The sequence below is a fragment of the Spermophilus citellus genome (assembly GCF_964194105.1).
Source record: "Spermophilus citellus genome assembly, chromosome: 7".
Classification (NCBI taxonomy): Eukaryota; Metazoa; Chordata; class Mammalia; order Rodentia; family Sciuridae; genus Spermophilus; species Spermophilus citellus.
This window is the reverse complement of record NC_138188.1, coordinates 152,658,853-152,681,224: the sequence shown is the minus strand read 5'-3', so window position 1 is coordinate 152,681,224 and position 22,372 is coordinate 152,658,853. Positions and strand designations below refer to the sequence as shown.

At 34.3% G+C, this 22,372-nt stretch overlaps 3 protein-coding genes across 3 annotated transcripts in view; all 3 read right to left on the bottom strand.

The window, feature by feature from the left end:
• Positions 1 to 496: 496 nt before the first annotated feature.
• Positions 497 to 691, bottom strand: LOC308653577 (keratin-associated protein 19-7-like; the record flags this gene model as incomplete). Its single annotated transcript, XM_081302196.1, has 1 exon — positions 497 to 691. One exon carries the CDS (start codon positions 689 to 691, stop codon positions 497 to 499), a length of 195 nt encoding a protein of 64 aa, XP_081158322.1.
• Positions 692 to 4,476: 3,785 nt separating this feature from the next.
• Positions 4,477 to 4,671, bottom strand: LOC308653578 (keratin-associated protein 20-2-like; the record flags this gene model as incomplete). The annotated part of the gene is made up of 1 exon (XM_081302197.1): positions 4,477 to 4,671. One exon carries the CDS (start codon positions 4,669 to 4,671, stop codon positions 4,477 to 4,479), a length of 195 nt encoding a protein of 64 aa, XP_081158323.1.
• Positions 4,672 to 19,058: 14,387 nt separating this feature from the next.
• The window catches only part of LOC308653424 (uncharacterized protein), a gene marked incomplete at both ends in the record, with an annotated part of 99,173 nt that continues 95,859 nt past the window's right edge, over positions 19,059 to 22,372 (bottom strand). Inside the window, one exon of the mRNA XM_081301985.1 lies at positions 19,059 to 19,287. Coding sequence (XP_081158111.1) covers positions 19,059 to 19,287 — 229 coding nt within the window. The remainder of the gene's footprint in view (positions 19,288 to 22,372) is intronic.

Here is a 22,372-nt window from a genome sequence, read left to right as displayed (position 1 = left end):
ACTGAATATTTGTATATTAATTTAACTTCCTAATGATCACAAAGTAACTCTAACATTCTCTTTTAGTCTCTGTCTCTCTCTCTCTAGCATTTCTATGAACAACACATAAGACTAATCACAAGCACGTGTACCAATACACACTCACACACACAAATGGACACATTTCAATAGAATTGTAAGACAGCAATGTTTCCAGTGAAATACAATTTATTTTATAATATGTATTGTTTACATATTGAGAGTGAAATCTGATCAGAATTTACATAGAGTTATAAAGATAATTATTAAATGAAAACGTTTCTCTAACTATTACACAATCAAAGAGTTAAGGATGAATTAAAACAGGCGTGCTGATTTCATTCATTTTTCTAAGACACTTTGGTGTATAGTTGGTATTTTTGAAGACAAATTAACATTTTTCATGTGAAGAAAGTTGGAGATGATTCCTGTAAGACAGGATGTGACAGCCAGTAGGCTCAGCAGCTGAGGAAATGCCTCAGTAGAAGCCATAGGAATAGTATCTTCTGTAGCAGAGTGGGCGGCAGCATCCATAACCATAGCCACCATAGCCACCATAGCCATAGCCTAGGCCACCATAGCCATAGCCACCATAGCCACAGCCATAGCCACAGCCTAGGCCACCATAGCCATAGCCCAGCCCACCATAGTAGTTGCCATAGTAGCAGCTCATGCTGTCAGGAGAGGAGTGTTCAGTTCAGGATCAGGATGTAGGTGTCTTGAGTCTGGATGTCACTGTCTGCCACTTGCCTTTTATATGCCATGGGTGCTGGTGGGGAAAACCATAGACAGTGCATGGTCACATTATCTCACTCATGTGCCTCAGACAACATCATGAATATGTTGACTTATTGCAAAACAAGCCTCATAACTGAGATAATTTTGCTCCTACGTCAGGATTCTGCAATTCATTTATGGGCCTTTAAAATGAAATTCTTGTTCTACTTTGAATGCCTTGTCTCTTTTTGTTTATAGTTAATTGAGTACCTGTGATATAATTATGTAGTACTGTGTAAATTATGAAAGTAGGTATTTCACTTAGATTATTGTTTTGTTTCATCCATTCTTAATAGAAGAATTTCCTTCCTTCTTTCCCACACTCTTTTCATTTTTTTCTTGTGAACTTATTCTTAATTTATATTTCCAATTTTCAAAAAACACAAGTCCATGTTTTAGTTAGAAACCACATTTTTCTCCATGATTCCCTTTTTCATCCACCACGAATGTTACAAATGCTAAAGCACCCTAAGGTAAGTTGGATGTTATATTCTCAGTTCTTCATGTTTTATAATAGCTGTTACATTTACTCTTTAAAATGCCATGCAGATGCAGGGATGTCAGTTTCTGTAATAGTGCATGGATAGTACAGAGGGACCAAATGAGACATGAGCTCCTTCTTTTAGAGGAGCTTCCTTATAGTTTGTCTGATGTTTAAATATTGGTGTAAACAAGGAAAATCAGTCATGGATCAATTTTTTTGTTTCCTCATAAATAATTTTTAAATTTATTAAAATTTAATTAATAACAATAACCTAAACCTATTATAAGAAGATCGATCAACACCTTAGGTAGTCAGAGACAAATCTAAATTATGTTCCACCACTCTTAATGCAGACATTGGAGGAATTGGTAAGAAAGGAAGGAGACTCCAGTCAGATTTTATTTTTACTGAACTCAAAAGTCCTCTGACTCACAACTCTTACCAGTTGTTCTCCTTGCTGTCACTGAGCACTGAAAAGAGTCACAGGAACATACACATGACGAAAACCTGCTTTTTCCAAGGTTCTTGGGCAGATCATTTGAGACTTTTGAGAGAAATTCACGTAGATCTGCTTGTGTTTTTCACCTACTAATTGATATTTATTTTTCATAAACCATATGCCAATGAATTTTAAGTCATTGTATTGTGTGTTGCCAAAAAAAAGGATAGTAAATATTTTATTTTTTAAAACTGACCAATAAATCAAGTTTCTTAAGCAGGATTGATGCATTTAGTAATAGGCATATTACATTCCTTTTCTGAAGGAAAATTTGTTAAATAATTTACTATATTATTAATTTTCTTTTTAGAAAAAGAACTACAGTTTTAATTTGATGATTGGTTCATTTTTCCAGTTTTGGTACAAGTTCCTGTTGTGGCTGATATTATTTCTTCCCTCTTTTGCATATTTCCAAGAGAGTCCATAAGTTCAACATTTTCTATGAAAATTTTAGAGGATCCAGAGCAATACTATATTTTACCTTTTAAACTAGTGTTGCTGTTATTGGTATTGCTCTTGCACTATTAGAAAATGTGTGACTGGCCCAATTCAAACAAGGACTGATACAAAATTAGGCTCTAAATTTTGGTTAGGGTCCACTTACTTCTTTTGGTCTTGTGTATAAATGATGCCTTTTGTATCCTTCTGTTAAGCATTTTAATCTTCTGTTAATCTTCTAGTGATGGTTTTATCATTGTCTTGATACAAACACAGTTTTTATTATATTCCAATCTCATTTGAAATGATTCGGTTTTGTGTCTTAGCAAATGGAGCCCTGTGGCTTCCAATTTCTAAAATATCTCAAGGAGAAACCTGGCTCTAGTCAGTATTTTGCCAGCAATTCTGTCAGATTGTCTTTATATGCCTCAAAATATGGTTTGCCGGGCTTGAAAAATTACAAGTGGACTTTGAATTCTGCTACTCTCTGTCATGGCACCATCTTGCCTGGCTCCTAGGCCTGCCAACTTCTCACCTTCACCAAATTTCTCTGTCCTCAGAATATTCACCCCATTATTTCTTACTTTCCCCACCAGCCGTTCCATTTAACGCTGTCAGTTTGTTTCCCAAGTGAAACATAACCACTTTAAGAGTGCAAAGAATTTGATTACAAAGTAAATTAGCCTATGTAGGTGCGTGCATTGGAAAAGACCAGATTTTGAGATTAAAAATAAAATACCCTAATGCTAATTTGATACTTGGAAAGTAGCTCATGGTTTTGATAAATTATCTTGCTATGTGTACTTGCTAATTTTTCCTAAATACAAAAATAAGTTTACATGTTTTGAAATACTATTTAGTTGTCATGGTGATAGTCCATAATGCCATTATTAGTGCACATTTTTTCTTTTTTTTTATTGTTGGTCGTTCAAAACATTACAAAGTTCTTAATATATCATATTTCACAGTTTGATTCAAGTGGGTTATGAACTCCCATTTTTACCCCGTATACAGATTGCTGTATCACATCAGTTACGCTTCCATTGATTTACATATTGCCATTCTAGTGTCTGATGTATTCTGCTGTCTATCCTATTCTCTACTATCCCCCTTCCCCTCCCCTCCCCTCCCCTCCCCTTTTCTCTCTCTACCCCCTCTACTGTAAATCATTTCTTCCACTTGTATTATTCTTCTCTTACCCCTCCTTTCCTCTTATATGTAATTTTGTATAACCCTGAGGAACACCTTCCATTTCCATGCGATTTCCCTTCTCACTCCCTTTCCCTCCCACCTCTCATCCCTGTTTAGTGTTAATCTTCTTCTCAAGCTCTTCGTCCCTACCCTGTCCTTTGTTACTCCCCTTATATCAAAGAAGTCATAAAGTTTTCAGTCATCTTTTAGGGAGGAGATATAGATACAGATACAAACATAGATATCAATATCAATATAGAGATAGATATAGATGTCTACATATGTACATATACATATCTATATAGAGAGATTTATGTATTCCTATACATATTTATTTCTCAATGCAAACACATAAACAATTAATTTGAGATACTTTCACAGAGACAGAGGTATAGATGATATATTACAACCACTGGTGGTACAAGTGAAATGAAACATCAAACAGAATGATTTTTAAATGATCTCATGTTGTATACATACACTATTGTATAGAAAAATGCCGTTCAGAAAACTTTACAAAGAAGGGTAATTTTAGGAGAGATAAAAATACATATATAAAAAAGAGATTTTGTATGATCTCTTAGAAAAGACTTATTTATACCATTAATTTTGGGATTTCTAATGACCACAGAAGAGTTCAGGCATACTCTTTCTCTCCCATTTCTATAAAACCCCCACACATGATTAATCACATCCAAATATACAAATGGACATGCTTTATTGATGGGGACAAATGAAAACAATTGTAACAATATTTCCAATGAAATACAGTTTATTTAATAATATGGGTGTTTACAAAGAAGTTGACAGTTAAATTCAACTGCATTTTATGCAGTGTTTTAATTATCAAAAAAAAAAACAACAATAAAACATTTCTCCAAACTATCATTCAATCCAAGAGATAAAAATGAATCAAAACAGGTAGCTGATTTCATTCATTTTTATCAGACACTTTGGTGTATAGTTGGTATGTTGAAGGCATTTAACATTTTTCATGTGAAGAAAGTTGGAGATGATTCCAGTAAGACAGAACATGACAGCCAATAGGCTCAGCAGCTGAGGAAATGCCTCAGTAGAAGCCATAGGAATAGTATCTTCTGTAGCAGAGTGGGCGGCAGCATCCATAACCATAGCCACCATAGCCACCATAGCCATAGCCTAGGCCACCATAGCCATAGCCACCATAGCCACAGCCATAGCCATAGCCTAGGCCACCATAGCCATAGCCCAGCCCACCACAGTAGTTGCCATAGTAGCAGCTCATGCTGTCAGGAGTGGAACCTTCAGTTCAGGATCAGGATGTAGGTGTCTTGAGTCTGGATGTCACTGTCTGCCACCTGCCTTTTATACCTCCCTGGTGTTGGGTGGGGGAAACCACAGGCAGTGCATGGTCATATTATTTATCTGATGTGCCCCAGGCAATGTTACGAATGTCTTGAATTATTGCAAAACATAGCACTCATAACTGAGATAATTTTGCTCCTATGTCAGGATTCAATGATCCATTTATGAGCCTTTGAAATTAATTTTTTATTCTATTTCGAATGATGAGTATCACTCTACACTTAGTCAATTGAGTACTTATGATCTGATTGCATATCCCATGTGAGTTATGACAACAGGTATTTCATTTTTGTTTTGTTTCCATTCTTCAAAAGAAAGAAATGTTTTCTTCCCCCGCCCTTATTTTCTTTCTTCCTTTCTTCTTTTCTTCCTGTTATAATGTGAATGTCAGGTATCCCCTCACAGCTCATGTGTGAGACAATGGGAGAAGGCTTCGTGATGTAATGACTGGGTTATGGGAGCCTTCGCCCAACCAACTTAATCCCTTGATGGGAATTAATGGAGTGGTAACTCAAGGCAGGTACAATGTGGCTGAGGTGGGTCATTGGCTGCGTGCGGTTGAGTTATATATTTTGAGAGCTCAGTGCATTCTCTCTCTCTGCTTCGTGATTATCATATGAACTGCTTTCCTCCACTCTACTCTCTTGCCATGATGTTCCCTGCCTCACCTGAAACCCTGAGGAATGGAGCCAACTTTTATAGACTAAAACCCCCAAATAAACTCTTTCTCCTCTAAAATTTTTCTTGGTATCTTTTATTCATGGTAGCAAAAGAGCTAACTAAAACACTTCTTTCCTTCCTTCTTGAGAGATTGGACTTACCTTATGTTTCAAACTTACCAGAAAATTAATTACTTTTTTATAATTAGAAACTATATTTGTTCCATGGTTCACTTCCTCATCCCAAGTGAAGTTTTTTGGTGCAAGTGTAAAATACTGTAAGGTAAAGTTGAGTGCTCCATCCTCAATTTCTTTTTTTTTTAATTTTTTTATAGCAGTCACTTTTCCTCTTATAAATGCCGTGCAGTTTCAGGAATGACATGCCTATGGATTGATCCGAGGGACCAAATGAGCCATACACCCCTTCTTTGCTTCCTCTGTTTTGGCTGCTGATGAAGTAGTGGTAGGAACAAGGATACTCAGTCATGAAAAGAATTTTTTTGTTTTGCTAACAATATATACTGACACTTATAAAAAACAATTTACCTAATGTAAATTATACCTATTATAAAAAAGCTGCTCAATGAGTTAGACAGCCAAACAGAGAGATCTAAATTATTTTCTTCCACTTTAAATGTAGATATTGGATGTTTTCACAAAACAGAAGGAAATTCCACTCTGATTTTACATTTGCCAGACCCAAATGACTCCAGCTTCACAATATACCAGTTCTACACTTTGCTACACTGAAGCTAGTCATAGGTACAGAGACATGATGAAAATCCTGCTTTTCCCTATGGGTCTCATTTATTTCATTTGAGACAGCTGAAAGAAATTCACATAGGTCTGCTTGTCTCTTTCAATTGATATATATATATATATATTGTTATAAACATGTGTCAAGCATTTTTAAGACATTGTATTGTGTGATATTTATCACTATATGTTAATCTCTTCTTATTACTATGTCTCTTGTCCATACCATGATATGATAGAAGTGACAAAGGGACATTGAAGAAAGTTCTAGTGTTGGAAAAGAAAAAAAGAAATAAAACAAGTTTTATTTCTTTTGAAATTGGAAAACACAATGTATTTCTTGAGTAGGTATACTATGTATCATTTCATACATATTACATATTTGTCCAAATAATTAGAGATTTTTTTCAAGTGTCCAGATAATGTTTGGTGCCTATATTAGTCATCAGCATTTCCTTAATGTGTTGGTTTTAAAATGCTGTGATGGCTAAACAAGGTTTGGTAAAAAATGCTCAGCCCATTAAAGCGGGATGTGTAGAGCTAGTTAGCTTAGATCCTGGGAGATTTTAATATCAGACATTATGTAGCCAGCAGCCACAGGACAGGAGATATTATCTGTATTGTGCCTGTGATCTGATGACACAAAGTATGCAGATAGAATCATGTGAGGTGTTCAGAGCAAATAATCGCTTTTGAGGCACAACACTAAGCCTAAACTTAGGGAGTCAATAAATACACAAAGGCAGGATTATTATATGTAGTGATAGAAAGGGGCTGTTTTGCCTAACAGAAATGTCATTTAAATATTTGATATATGAATGTTAATTGATAGTCTGTTCCAAGGGAAGCTGATTACATAAGTAAATATACCTTAGATAAAAACAACTCATGTTCAGATCCTTGGATGTTTAGATATGTCAAAATCTCAGGAAACATTTAAAGACAGTATTGTTCTTTAGTATCTGTCTCTACCTTTCTGTGTATGTTTCTCTATCACTCTTCCTCACTGCACACATACATACATATATAAGTAAAACAAAATGAATGGAGCAAAATTAATATAAATATATTAAAACACAGTTTATAGGACTTCACAGTTTTTTTAAATATGAACTTCATTTCTCAGATGAAATACATGAAATAAATATAATGTCAGCCCTCTGACTCTGGATTCCTCATCTCTAGATTTTATTGTCAAAATTATTTGGAAAAATAATGCATCTACACTTAACAAGTTCAGACATTATTTTTCTTGTGATTACTCCCTAAAGAATATAGAATATTGACTATTTTAAATGAATTTACTTTATGTTAAGTATTAGGATTTATCTAGAGACCATTTAAATTACACAGAAGGATATACAGAGTTTATATGCAAAACCTACACTCTTTTAAATAAAAGAATTGAATATACATGGATTCTGGTATCCTCAAGAGTTCTGAAACCAATCATCTGCAGAAACTAAGTGATGACATTACATGAAGTAGAAGAGGCTAATATCAAATAATGTGTAAAACTTTTGCACAAATTACAGGACATCCCTTTGACTTTGGTTAATCAAAATGCAGGGTCTGAATTTATTTAGTAGTCCAGAAAGATGATGGCATTTCTGATAAGAGTATGGAGGTGGAATTGGAAATACAAGTGGAGGAGTCCTGTGGGTTAAGCTGCTCAGGAAGACCATAATGGAACCCACAGGACTGTGGACCAGACCAGCCCACGCTCACGAACCAGGCATTACAGAGGTTGGCATTATAGCCTGTGATGTCAGAAACTGACATGCTCAGTGAGGAGAAAGAATCAGCTTTCTCTGATGGGATGTCAATACCTGTGCAGGGCAAGCACTTTTCAGTACTCCACTGCAGGCTGCAGATGCCATAAGCATTGCTGTTCTCACATTCTAGACTATCAATAGAGTGAAATGTCATGGCTGACAGATGGGTGAATTATTGCACTTCATTTCTTTTTTTTTCTAATACCCTTATTTTATTTATTTATCTATTTTATGTGGTGCTGAATATCAAACCCAGGGCCTCGCACGTGCTAGGTGAGCGCTCTACCGCTGAGCCACAACCCCAGCCCCTGAATTATTGCACTTCTTAATGTAATATAGGGAGATAGTTTTCATTTTGTTAAGAAGTAATTATGATTTGCTTAATTTATTTTAGTTCTGCTCACATCCTTTTCAGTTATTATGTTGACCAAACAAAGTGATCATTATCTACATCATATTTTCATAGTTGTAGGAGGATGGAGGGATAAAAAAGAACTGTCAGACCCTAACTCTCCACTGCTCATGAAGGTAGACTTCCTAAAGTAGCAGCAGCATACACAATGCTGTCATTTGGACAATGAGATAATGGGAATGTGTCTGTGTATTCAGGTGCGAAGCTCTGGTTTCATTCACGCTCCTAATCAAATTAATGGGATTCATTCAAGTGGTATAATTTTATAGGATTCATCATTTAAGCAAATGGCATTCAATTATTTAGGAATTGTTGGTTGAGGGTCTACTATGTGTCAATCATAATAATATTACTTTAATATTATTAGAGTGCATATGCTTCCCAATGTGACATTTTCTAATTCATAGCCTTATGTGCTCTAAGATGTAGAAATCTCAAAAAGTCTTTTGAAAATATTGATGTTTCCCCACACCAGAGTACTCTACTAAATTGAATTATTTTAATTGGATATTGTAAATGCAAAATGACGGATGTAGACCTCAACAGATTCAGGGAACTTGTTTATTGTTCTTTGTGGACTCAGGCACCTTGGGGGAATCATTTTATGGATGCAAAAATGGCCATCTATGGGGCTGGGGTTGTGGCTCAGCAGTAGAGCGCTTGCCTAGCTTGTGTGAGGTGCTGGGTTTGATCCTTGGCACCACATATAAATAAGTATATAAAATAAAGTTATTGTGTTCACTACAACTATATTTATTTATTTATTTATTTTTAAAAATGGCCATCTATTACAGAATAAAACTTTGGTTTTATAGGGTACAATTAGAGTGGTTTCATCATTGGAACTTGTGGGTGTGTTGTTTGGACAGTCAAGGGCTGGTTATGTAGATTAAAACTTTTAACTCAGGAGGGCAGTTGTAAAATTATTGAAACTCATTGTTACTCAGAGAGATAGGAGTCCAGATTGTGAGGGATGGGTATTTCTTTTTCTGGAATTTATTGTCTCCCAATGAATTTTAATATTTACCTCTTTTCTTCAGGGTCTTTTGTTCAGTAAGTACTGTGTCCTTTTAGGACTAATTTGCAGTGGGGGAAGGTCAATGTCCAAAGCGTAATATTCAATATTCACCTCCTTCCTTCAGGGCCTGTTGTTTTCTGGAAAGGAATTACTGGAAGGTTAGTACTTGGCTAATTTCTCCTTCCTCATCCTGAGCTGCATTGTCTCTCCACTTTTCTTTGGGGGATTTTTTTGTAGGATTATTGTTTTCCATATCTCTTCAGGTATCTCTAATGATAAGATGATGCTTGTATACCTTTAAACTATTTCATTAGGATAATGTGGTTTTATGACCCATAACAAATGAAAGAGGAAGTATCTGATAATAAAGTAGTTTCATTCTATAAAAGATGTTTGAGACTTACATGAAGATAATGAGTTCATAAAAAGATAAACCCCATGCAAAGCAGAAAGTCTAAGACCTATTCAAATATTTGCACTAAAACTAAAAAGAATAAGAATGGAATGAATGGTTTTTAATATAGAAATAGAGATACACACAAAATTAGACTAGTCTAAATTAATTCCCAGGAATATCAATATTGAGATAACTGAAAAAAAATTAAAAAGTGAAATTTCACCAATTTATGAACCCCACAGAGCCAATTCTGATTGTAAATTGAATTGAGTTTGGTTGTGGGGTAGAGACACTGTTCCAATGCTTGATTTTCTGGAGTTATCTTCTATTTTACAGTTGCCCTGCAGTGACATGTCTGTTCAAAGTGTTTGATAGAAAGGCCCAAGTAATGCTTGGACTGATCTTGATCTTTCTCAGCTTCTATCTGAGAAGTCTGTGCTTTGTGAAAGCAAATCTTGACTTCGTGAGACTCTGCTCCAGAGTTGTGCTTAAGATGATTTTTTAAGCATTCAGATATTGATATAATGGAGATAACCTTTTCTGATCCTTTCTGGGTCCAGTGTCAAAAGCTATATACATGGTGTGAACAAAAAGAGCCCAACAAAGTGTTTGAGTGAAGTTTGCTTCAGATGAACAGTTGAAGAAACACAATATAATGGTATAGAGAAATATACTCTTGAGGTATTGATGTATTTTAACATTATTAACTGCATTTTTTCTATTTTATTTAACATTTTTAAGGATAGTTTATATTGGTTGTATTGACTCATCATAGAGGCTAAAATAGCTCTCAAACATATATAAATAAAATCCATTTACTAATATTATCTACTACAATCTAGTAATATTTTAGAGCTATTCATGAGATTCAATTATCTTCATAGGATTTAATTGTTGAAATTGTTGAGGAAAGCGTTTTAGAAAGATAATCCTAAGGTAACTTCATGGTACAATATAAAATATAAGTATTTTAATGTATATTGAGTTAAAATGACTTATATTACCTGGCTTTATAAATATTGCAGTTTCCTAAGAATAATTTATATGAATTTGCTTTAAGCATGACCACAGGTTGTTCTTTTACAATACCTTTGGTAATTTTGACATTTCAAATATGAATAGATGTGTAGAGATGGTGACGAGGATTCTTTGCATGTTTATACACAATTAGCAAAACTACAGAGTCAGCAACCAGTAGGCTTGACAGAATTTTCCTTCCCTTTTTGAACTGTAGAGCAGCTGTCCTAAGAATGTGAGGTGGAAGGGACCAAATGCAATCCCACAGGAGCATGGTTCAAAGAAACTGCCAAGGGTGTGTATAAATGGAAATGGTGCATTTTTGTAGACAATGCATTAGTTAAAAGCTTACCATCTGGAAATAAGAACATATCTGGTTTAGATGGAGATAATAAGAGAGACAGTCACATGGAAGCATTTTATACAAGCTATTTAGAAAATAACTAGGGAACAGATATCAATCTTTGTTGATTATTTGAAATATTTGATATAATTTATATTGGGATATTTCAATGAGAACTGATTAAGAGCAGCACAAAGAATTTCTATGACCTTTTTACTAAGATCCCTCCAACTATTAACATTTAACTATTAACTATTACATCTACAGTTTACTATAATACTGTAAATGTCACTGTCCCTGATGTAGGCATTGTAGAAGTATCATGCTGACTTTCCAATTCTAGGACTGAGCTCCGTCGAGCACAATACAGCTTCATTCTCAGGGTTCCCTTCTGTTTTATGGTTGTCCAGGGATTGCTGTAGATGCTTTCTAACAGCATCAGACAGCATGGGGCCACTCTTCATCTTCCTCTCCTTTCAGTGAAGAATGAGGGTGTTTTGTGTAGACACAGTGATGTTTGTACCTGTGGACAATCTAAACCAAAAATTGTAGAAAGCTTGGCTTGATATTTTCTTTAAAATCAACTACAACATTTTATGTAGCATTTGTGGCTTAGCTTGGAGTCAATGGAAGCAGGAAGTTGTGTTGTTAGGAAGCAAATAATACAATGAGAAGCTGCATTGAGCAAACCCTAGCTATGAAGGGTATGTGCAGAAAATTCTTCAAATAATCTGTTTTCACCTGTACATTGCTGAGTTGCTGTTAGTATGTTTAGCTTGTACTCAGGGTAATTTTATTTATCAAAGAACAACTGGAGGAGGCTTGGCCAGATACAATGATCCATATAAATCAAACATCCTCATTTTTCTTAGAATGATTGAATAAGAAACAGAATGTGTCTGTTTACCCTGCTGCTAAGTCAACACCATTACCTGATACACAGTTTAAACACTGTTGTTTTCTAACCGTCCAGAACCTCTAGATATATTTATGGAAAATCTCCTGTTACTACCCATGAACAATCATAGAAGAAAATGAAATATATATAGACAACACAGCATGCACATAAAATGACAAAGTAAAATGAATATATGTGCAAAGCATTTTTCAAGAAAGGGCAACATTTTTTTGGAAAAGCAACAAAGTTTTCACATTGATGCTGTTAAGTTACAGTGAATGGTAAAGTAATAACATATCAGATGTAATCATTTTTATAAAAGGTAAGGGTTACATGTAACTTTGGTCGATCAAGTTGAAACATGGTGCATCTGAAGTCAATCTGAAGGTGAAATACTGTTGATAAACATTTCATTGTTTAGAAAGGGAAAAATAAACTACTATAGGGGGAATTGTGGGAGAATTGTGGGAAATATAGGAGGAAGACTTCTACTGGCTGAGTGGGTCCAGAAGTTCTTAGTGGAATCCATAGGACGAGTATCTGACACAGAAAGGACAAAGAAAATATTTCATACACACTGGAATATTATTCAGCTTTAATACAGAAGAAAATGCTTCTGACAACATGGATAAATCTGGAATATATTACATATTAAATGAAATAAGTGAGATAAAGACAAATACAAAAATCATAATAATTTCTGTAAACAAACACGGAACATGCTATAAAAACACAGGAATTCCTTGTGGTTGAAAAAGTAGTCCTAATGGAAAAAATATTTGAAGTGGACCAATATAGGGTGACACAAAGGCAAATCAATACTTGGTTCAATTCAAATGTGTAGTCCCGGATAGTCGAAGAACAGAGATACCAAAATAGCACCATGGAAAATGAGGCTTACGTTGTGGAACCTGTTATAAAGTAATTAAGGTAATTATTAGTTACAGTTTCAGTTTATGAAGATAAGGTTCTTGTATGAAGGTGTTGATGAGGCACTTGTTATAGGTGTATGTGAATGCACAGTTGTATATTAGCATCTCGATTGGGAGGAAAATCAGGCAGTGTCTTCAGTTCTGATCACTCAGAACTCAAAGACATGTAGTGAATGAAAGCAAAATAAAACTAACAATGATGATGCTGTTTTAAAATAGTGTTTACATTTCTGCCCTTGAATCCTGTCAAATTAAACTACATGAATAATTGAAATGGAGTATAATTTAATAAAAAATGTTCTGTAAATCACAACCTATTTCAAACAATTTTAATCAACTAATGTAAAATATGAAAAATTCAAATTTTCTACAGCCCCCACCCACCCACTGCTCCTGTCAGCTGATACCAGGTTGGCTGTAATTTGAAGAAAAAATAAAAAATAATTAGTATTTGAAAAGAATCCTGGAAACAGAGCCAAGCCAGTGAATTACAGAGAAGGAATCAAATAATCCAAGCTATATTCCTCAATAGTCCATAAGACTCTATAGTAGTCCATATTGCCACAGCAATAGACCTAGATCAACTCTTACCCAGCCATAGTCCAGCCCACCATAGCCATAATTCAGATCACCATAATGATTTCTATTAAAAAATATGGAACATGCTGTAGAAACACAGGAGAGGATGATTCAGATGAGAAACAGGGAAATAATGCCCCAGAGTGTCTGTAGCCTTCTGCACAATTCCTCTACTAAAACACTTAATAGGGGATGGAAGAAGTCCAGGGTACAATTTACCACATATTCAAACTTGACTTGAATAATATGATGAAACAAAATCTTCATAAACAAGATTACTTTGCTACAAATGTCAGGATCCCTGAAGTCATAGTATGGGACTTTAATATAAGGTGTTTCTACAACAATAAGGAAACCAATAATCCAATAAATTACTCAATTGAAAATGAGCAAAATATCCAAAGAAATACACCATCAGAGGAGATATCTAAATGGTAAGAAGCATATTTGCTCAATATCATATGTCATTAAGGAATTGAAAATTTAAACTACAAGATACTGCTACATTCCTATTAGGATAATATCCAAAATACTGAGAACACCTAACACAACCAAAGATATGGAACAGCATGAACTGTCATTCATTGCTGGTAGAGTCCAAACGGATATAACCACTTTGGAAAACAACATGTCAGTTTCTCATTAAATTAAAAATGCTTTTACTTTGCAATTCCGTAGTAGCCTTCCTTAACCAAAAGAAATTTAAATATTATGTCCATATATAAACTTTCATGTGTATGTGTGTGGCAACAATATACATAATTGCCACAATTTGGACCTGAGCAAGATATTCTCTAGTAGGTTTCTGGATAAATAAATCATAGTACCTCTAAATAATGAAAATTTATTCAGCATGAAAAATAAATGAATTATCAAGTGGTGAGAAGACATGGAGGAAATCTAATGTCTATTGTTGATTTAAAGAAGCCCATCTGCAAAAGGCACAAGCCACATGATCCCAAGTAAGGCAGAACTATGCAACCAGTGAAATGATTATTGATTGCCAAGGATGTAGGGGTCAGGATAGAGGAACAAATAAGCTCAGTAGGAGATATTTTCAGGACAACAAAGCTATTAACTATGAGGCTTTTATACCATGGATACATGTCACAATACCGTTGTCAAAACCTATACAATTTACAGCATAATGTAAACTATGGACTTCAATTAACAATAACGTATCAATATTGGATCATCAAATGGAAGAAATGATGAAATTTCAAAGAGAAAATACTTCTTTAATTATATTTTCAAAGATAACACAGTATCCCAGATGACAGTCTCCCAAATGAACCCCTTTTCATTCAGCATCAGCTCTACATATTAACATCTCCTACTTTTTGAAACCATGGGTTTATTTTGCCATTTTTTTTAACCTTATACAAATGGATTTTCATGAATCAGATATTTTCATTTGGTTTCTTTTGCAACACATTTTTAATAAGATTCACAAAATTTTATTTCTGTTAATACTTAACTGCCATATAAAATATCAATGTACAAATATACTGCAATTTATTCTTCCTATTATTGAAAGTTATTTATATTTCCATTTTTGAGTATTAAAAATATGCTACTATGAACTTATGCTACTTTTACATTTTTCTTGCTATTCGTACGCTTGTATCTAAGACAGTTCTTGTCAGAATAAATTTGCACCTATAAAAGAAACTTCAGTTTCATATAAAATTAGCATATGCCTTACATATATGGTTGTGGGTCAGCATGGGATTTACCTAATATTATTTGGGTTTAGCTGAAGTGTCAGGCTGACTTCAAACTTTTTTCATGAGCTTCTTATCTTCCTTGGTCAGTATGTCCTGGGGCATCTTCTAGGTAAAAACGGAATGAGGGTAACCAGAAAACCAGAGGTTCATGCACAAACCTATATTTAAGACTTACCTATAAATATTTTACCGATGAAAATAACATTACTGAACCCAAAGACAAAGGCAAAGATGTCCCCTGTACAAAGTAAGGAAAGAACGAGTGACATTGACAATCACACTCCAAAGGGAAAGGATGTGTACTGCTCTCCTAAAAGTGGGTGAAAAAGAAAAGTTTCCATTGAATAATGTTCTAACCCAGGGGTACACAAATTCTTCCTTGAAGCTCTTTTGGCAAATAAAATTTTACTGGAAAACATTCTTATTGATTCCTTTATATATGGTCTGTGCTACTTTCACGGTGCAATGGTAGAGCTGAGCAATGGAGATAGATAAGAAAAGCCCTTAAAATATTAAGTATGTAGCTATTTACAGAAAAAGTTTGCTTTCTCAGACTGATCTATCAAAACAGGAATGTTGGTTGGGTATATACCTAGAAGCAAACAAGTTCAGAGTTTCTCTTTCACAATTCACTAAACTTCTGTATTTTCTGACTTTTCCAAATCCATTGACTCATTACAGTAGATTACAATATATATTACTGTTACTCTGTCCTAATAAGCCAATTGTGCATATCTAATCCCTAAAAGAAATAGTCACTGTTTTTGTGTACAGATATTTATCTGTATTTTTTCAATTAATTTGTTTATTGAATGCCCATGCTTTTAACCAGACCAATTTCCTTCTGCCCCCAAACTGAATTTTTTTCTTATAATTCATTCTCAGTAGAATCAATTTTCTCACTATAGTATGGAAACATTTATTTTAATTTTATTTGTCAAAAAAATCATGTTTTATTAATATTTCTTTATTTCATTTTGTTATCTGTACATTTTCAACTGTGATATTCTAGATTGATAGTTAGATGTAATACATTGTTAAAATGTCATTGTAGTTTACTTTAGCATTGTTTGCTTCAGTGGAGGAGGTTACAGTCAGCTTTATTGCTTTTCTTTGTAGATGATCTGTTTCTTTACTCCAGCTTAGGGTCTTGGCTTTGCATTTAATTTTCTGCTATTGAGTTATGCCGACATGTGATTTTAATTGGAATGATCCCTCTTGACAGAGCATAGCACTTAGAATTGGTAGGTTGATGCTGTTAAACAATTTGAGAAAGTGATACTGTTTTCTCCAACTAAATGTCTCATACTTTACTCTTTCCTCCTCTGCAGAATTTCAGTTGCATGGATGTTTCACCAGTTCATGAAGCATGATAAATATTTTGTAATCTTCAAAATTCACCTTTCTATATTTCTGTCTGTAAGTCAGTAGAATTGTTTTTACAAACCTGGGTTTAAGTTTAATGATTGAGATTATTTTTTTCCTGAAGAAAAATTTATTAAATGAGTACATTATTCATTTACTCTTTTTAAGAACTGGAATTTGAATTTAGTTATATTTCTACTATTTTAATGCTCATTTTATATGTTCTTTGATCTTTCTTGTGTTTTTCAATCATGTTATTTTAAAATGTCTTGTCTTCAAGCTCCAACATGTGGCTTATGGTGCGGTAGCTTTTGTTATTGGTTGTTTCTTTTGCACAATTCCATACGCTTCCACAGGCTAAAAAGAAGATACAGAACAATATTATAGTATACCTTTAAATTTTCAAGGTGTTTTTATTGCTCTTGGGCTGTTAGAAATGGTCTGAAGTCTTAATTCAGATACAAACTAACATAAAACTCGGTTGCTGGAATTTTAGGTAGGGTCTGTTTACCTCTTTTTGTGGAGCCTACAGAGGTAATGTTTTATTTCTCTTTCAGTTAAGGAGACTTCTTGAGATCTAGTGACTGTTATATCACCACCTTGGTAAGGACAAAATTTCCATCTAATTTTTAAAAAACTTCTGCTTGATGTCTTAGAAAATGAGCCACGCCACTTCAGAGTTTCTAAAATGCTTCTGTGAAGCTCAGTGTCTTTTCAGAATGTTTTTAGCAGCTTGGGATCTCCTGTGTCTCCAACTACGGTTTGCTAGCCCTATTAAAAAAAAAAAAAAAAAAGAGAAAAGAAAAGAAAAGAAAAATAGACCCAGAATACTGCTGGCTACTTTTTATCACAGTAGCCTCTTGCCTGGGTCTAAGAACTGCTAATTTCAGCCGTTCACCATCTTTTTCCAGAGTATTGGTACCTTTATTCTTTACTTTCCCCATCAGCATTTCATTGCACCTAATGCTGTCAGTTTGAGTTTCCCAAAAGAACATACATAACTACTTTAAGAGTGGAAAGAATTTGATTCTGGAGAAAATTAGCATATGCAGGCAACTACATTCCATAATGACAAGACTTCAAGGTGAAAAAGAAAATAAACTAAAACTAGTTTGATTCTGAGAAAATAATTCATGGTTTTCATGAATTTATCTTGCTATGCATAATACATGAATTTTTCTAAATTGCAGATTAAACTCATATATTTTGAAATGCAATTTGGTTGCCATGAAGGTAATCCAAAATGCCATTATTAGTGAAGACGTATTCAATATGCTAAAGCCTGAAGTCATTGTTTAGGGAGGAGAGATAGATATGGATATAGATAAAGATCTATTCTATATCTATCAATATCTATCGATCTCTCTACACACACAACACACATACATATTTAATTTGAGAAATATTTCATAGAGGAAGAGGTAGAGCTGATATGATCTAAATCACTGGTGATTTAAACGACACAAAGTATAAAATACAAAGATTTTTTTAAATGATCTGATGTGAAATACAAACACTATTGTAGAAAAGTGCCATTAAAAACATACAAGGAGGGCTGGGGATGTGGCTCAAGCGGTAGCGCCCGGGTTCCATCCTCAGCACCACATACCAACAAAGATGTTGTGTCTGCCGAGAACTAAAAAATAAATGTTAAAAATTCTCTCTCTCTCTCTCTCTCTCTCTCTCTCTCTCTCTCTCTCTCTCTCTCCTCTCTCACTCTCTCTTTAAAAAAAAACATACAAGGAAAGGGAAATTTTAAGACAGATAAAGGGACAAATAAATAAATGGATTTTGGATTGAGTTGTGGCTCAGAAGTAGAGTGCACACCTACAATGCATGAGGCACTAGGTTTGATCCTTCAGCACCACATAAAAATAAAATAAAAATATTATGTTCACCTATAACTAAAAAATAGTTAAAAAATAATGCATTTTGTCTGACCTTTTGGAAAGAATTTGTATTTTTACCTCTTTAATTTTGACAACATTAATTATCACAAAAGAGCTCTAGTTTGTACTTTCTCACTCATATATTGCTATAAACAGACAATGGATAAACACATGCAAATGCACAAGTAGACAAGGCACACAAATGGAGGGAAATTGATAGAATCATAACAGAGCACTTTTTCCAGTGAAAGAGTTTATTTAATGCTATGAATTTTTTACAAGTTGAGAGTCAAAATTCACCACATTTTACATAGTGTTTTAAAGATAATTATCAAAGGAAATATTGTCTCCAAATTATCACACAATCCAAGAGATAAGGATGAATCAAAATAGGCATGCTGATTTTATTCATTTTTCTCAGATTGGTATATAGTTGGTATTTTTGAAGATATTAAAAAATTTCGAATGTGAAGAAAGTTGGAGATGATTCCAATGAGATAGAGGGTGACAGCCAATAGGCTCAGCAGCTAAAGAAATTCTTCAGTAGAAGCCATAGGACCAGCATCTTCTGTAGCAGAGTGGGCGGCAGCATCCATAGCCATAGCCACCATAGCCACCATAGCCACATCCATAGCCAACATAGCCACAGCCACAGCCATAGCCACCATAGCTACAGCCACAGCCACCATAGCCACAGCCATAGCCACAGCCTAGGCCACCATAGCCATAGCCCAGCCCACCATAGTAGTTGCCATAGTAGCAGCTCATGCTGTCAGGAGTGGAGTGTTCAGTTCAGGATCAGGAGGTAGGTGTCTTGAGTCTGGATGTCACTATATGCCACCTGCCTTTTATATACCAGGGGTGCTGGTGGGGAAAACCACAGGCAGGACATAGTCATATTTTCTCACTCATGTGCCTCAGACAATATCATGTGTATCTTAACTTATTGCAAAAACAAGCTTATAACTAAGATAATTTTGTTCCTATGTAAGGATTCTGTGATCTGTTTATGGGCCTTTAAAATGAAATTCTTGCTCTATTTTTAGTACCATATACCATTCTAAATTTAGTGAATTTAATACCCACAATATGATTATATAGTACCATGTAAATTATGGAAGTAGGCATTTCCTTTTTATTTTTGTTTTGGATTGTTTCCATTCGTCAATGGAAGACAAAGGTTTTCCTTTCTTCCTTCCTTTCTTCCTTCCTCCCTCCCTTCCTCTTTCCCTCCTATATTTTTTCCCTCCCTCCCACTCTCTCTGTCTTCCTCCTTTCTTCCTCCTCATTTCTTCTTTCTTATTTTTCTATTCTTTTCTTATTGTGAAATTTGTGTTAACATATTTCAAACTTTCCAGCAAATAAATTACCATTTTTCACTTAGAAATATTATTTACTCCATGATTTTCTTTATCATTCCAAATAAATATCATGGATCAAGTGTAAAATGCTCTAAGTTAAAGTTGGGTGCTCTACCCTACGTTTTTTTAACAGGTATTTCATTTTACAAGTGTTGAGCAGTACAGGAATGACATGTCTCAAAAGTGTATGGATAGGTCAGATAGACAAAATGAGGCATGTGGTTTTCTTTGCTTCCTCAATTTTTAGCAGCTGATGAAGTATGAGTGGGAACAAGGGTACTCAATCACGGAAAGATGTTTTTTGTTTGATATTAATGTTCAATGAAATTAAATTTACTAAAAGACATTAGAACTATTTTAAGAGAACAGATCAACACCTAAGACAGTCAGAGACAAACATAAACTATGTTCCACCACTCTAAAAGTAGGCATTGGAGGAACTGGTAAGGAAGACCGAAGCTTCACTCTGATTTTAAAGTTACTGTAAAATATCCTCTGACTCACAAACCCTGCCAGTTTTGCTACTTGCTGTCACAAAACACTGAAAATATTCACAGGTGCATAGACATGATGAAAACCTGCTTTTGCCCTGGTCCTCATTCAGATGATTTGATATTTCTGATAGAGATTCACATGGGTCTGCCAACCTCTTTCACTTACCAATTGACATTTGTCATAAACTTTGTGCCAGTAATTTAATAATCATTGTATTGTGGGACATTTATGATCATCTCTGTGTTTTTTTCTGATTACTAGGGTTTTTGTTTTTTGTCCATATCATGACATGCTACAAGTGGCAAGAAGACCATGGAGAAAATGCAAGTGTTGCAAAAGAAAACAAAGTTTCTTCCTTTTGAAATTGGACAATAAATCAGATTTTTGGTCAGATATACTAAATTTAGTATATCATACATATATTTGTTTCTGAAGGTAAATGTATTCAATTTTTTAACACATTATTTATTTGCTTATTGAAGACAACTAGAATTTAAATTTGATTGTTTGGTTCATTCCTCCAATTTTAGTACAAGCTCCAATATGTGGCTCTAATATGCTTACTTTTGTTATCTGTTGTCTCTTTTGCATATTTCCACAGGAGTCCATAAGCTCAACCTTTTGTATTAAAATTTTAAAAGGTCCAGAACAATATTTGTTTCACCTTAGAGAGTTTTGTTGTTGTTGCTCTTGGACTGTTAGAAAATATATGGTTGATCGCATTCAAACAAGACCTAACACAAAATTAGACTCTAAATTTTGGTTAGGATCTATTTACCTCTTTTCCCTATAGGAAAGAGGAATTGCTCTTTTTTCTCCTTCTTTTAAGGATATTTTTTCCCTTAATTCCAGAAATGGTTTTCTCATCACCTTGATATTAACACAATTTTTTTAAAAATATCCCTTTGAAGTGATTCTGCTTCATGTCTTAGGAAATGGACCCCTGTGACTTCAAAATTTCCAAATATCTCAAGGAGAAAGCTGGATCTTTTGAAGTCAGCATTCTCACAGCACATGCTTGTCAAATTGTATCTTTTTTCATCTTCAACTATGATTGCCAGCCCTAAAATGTTGAAAATAGACTCAGATTTCTGTTGGTTATGCTGTGTCAGCAAAGCCTCTTCCCTGGCTCCAAGAATGGAGAATGGTAGAATTTTACCCAACTTTTAAAAACATTTTCCATCTTCAAAATATTGGTTTCCATATTCCTTACTTTTCCCATCAGCACTTCATTGCATTTAATGTTGTCAGTTTGAGTTTTCCATGTGAAAAGTAACTACTTTAATAAGAGTGGAAATAATTTGATTATATAGAAGATTAGCATATGTAGATATATACACTGGATGAAGACCAGACTGTGGGGTGAAAAGGAAAACAAATTAATGCTATTTTGATGCTGAGAAATAGCTCATGTTTTTGATAAACTTATCTTGCTATCCCTAATGCATGTATTTTTTTCTAAAGACAAGAGTAAATTGATATGTGTTCAGATTCAATTTGGTCTCCATGATAATGCAGAACACAATTATTACTGCAGACATTATGCATATGAAAAAGCCTGTAGTCATTATTTAAGGGTAAGATATATTGCTGTACACTACACACACATAGATACTTTGAGATTCTTTTTCACAGAGGCAGAGCTATAGATGATTAATCTGATCACTGAGGGTACTAACAACATAGGCATATATATAAATACAGACATGGTTAAAATAGGCTGGTGTGAAATAAAAAAATTGTAGAATATAAAAATTTCAAAAATGTACAAAGGGTAATTTTAGGAGACATGAAAAGACATATAAAAACAATGTTGTCTGATCTCTGAGAAAGAATTAATATTTTACATCATTAAATTTTAGAACTCTAATGACCACAAAAGTGTTTCTGGCATTTTTATATTGCCCTCCTCCTCCATCTCTAAAAAAACACACCACACATATGACTACACACGCAATTACAGAAATACACCTGTCACACCAATTGAGATAATTTAAT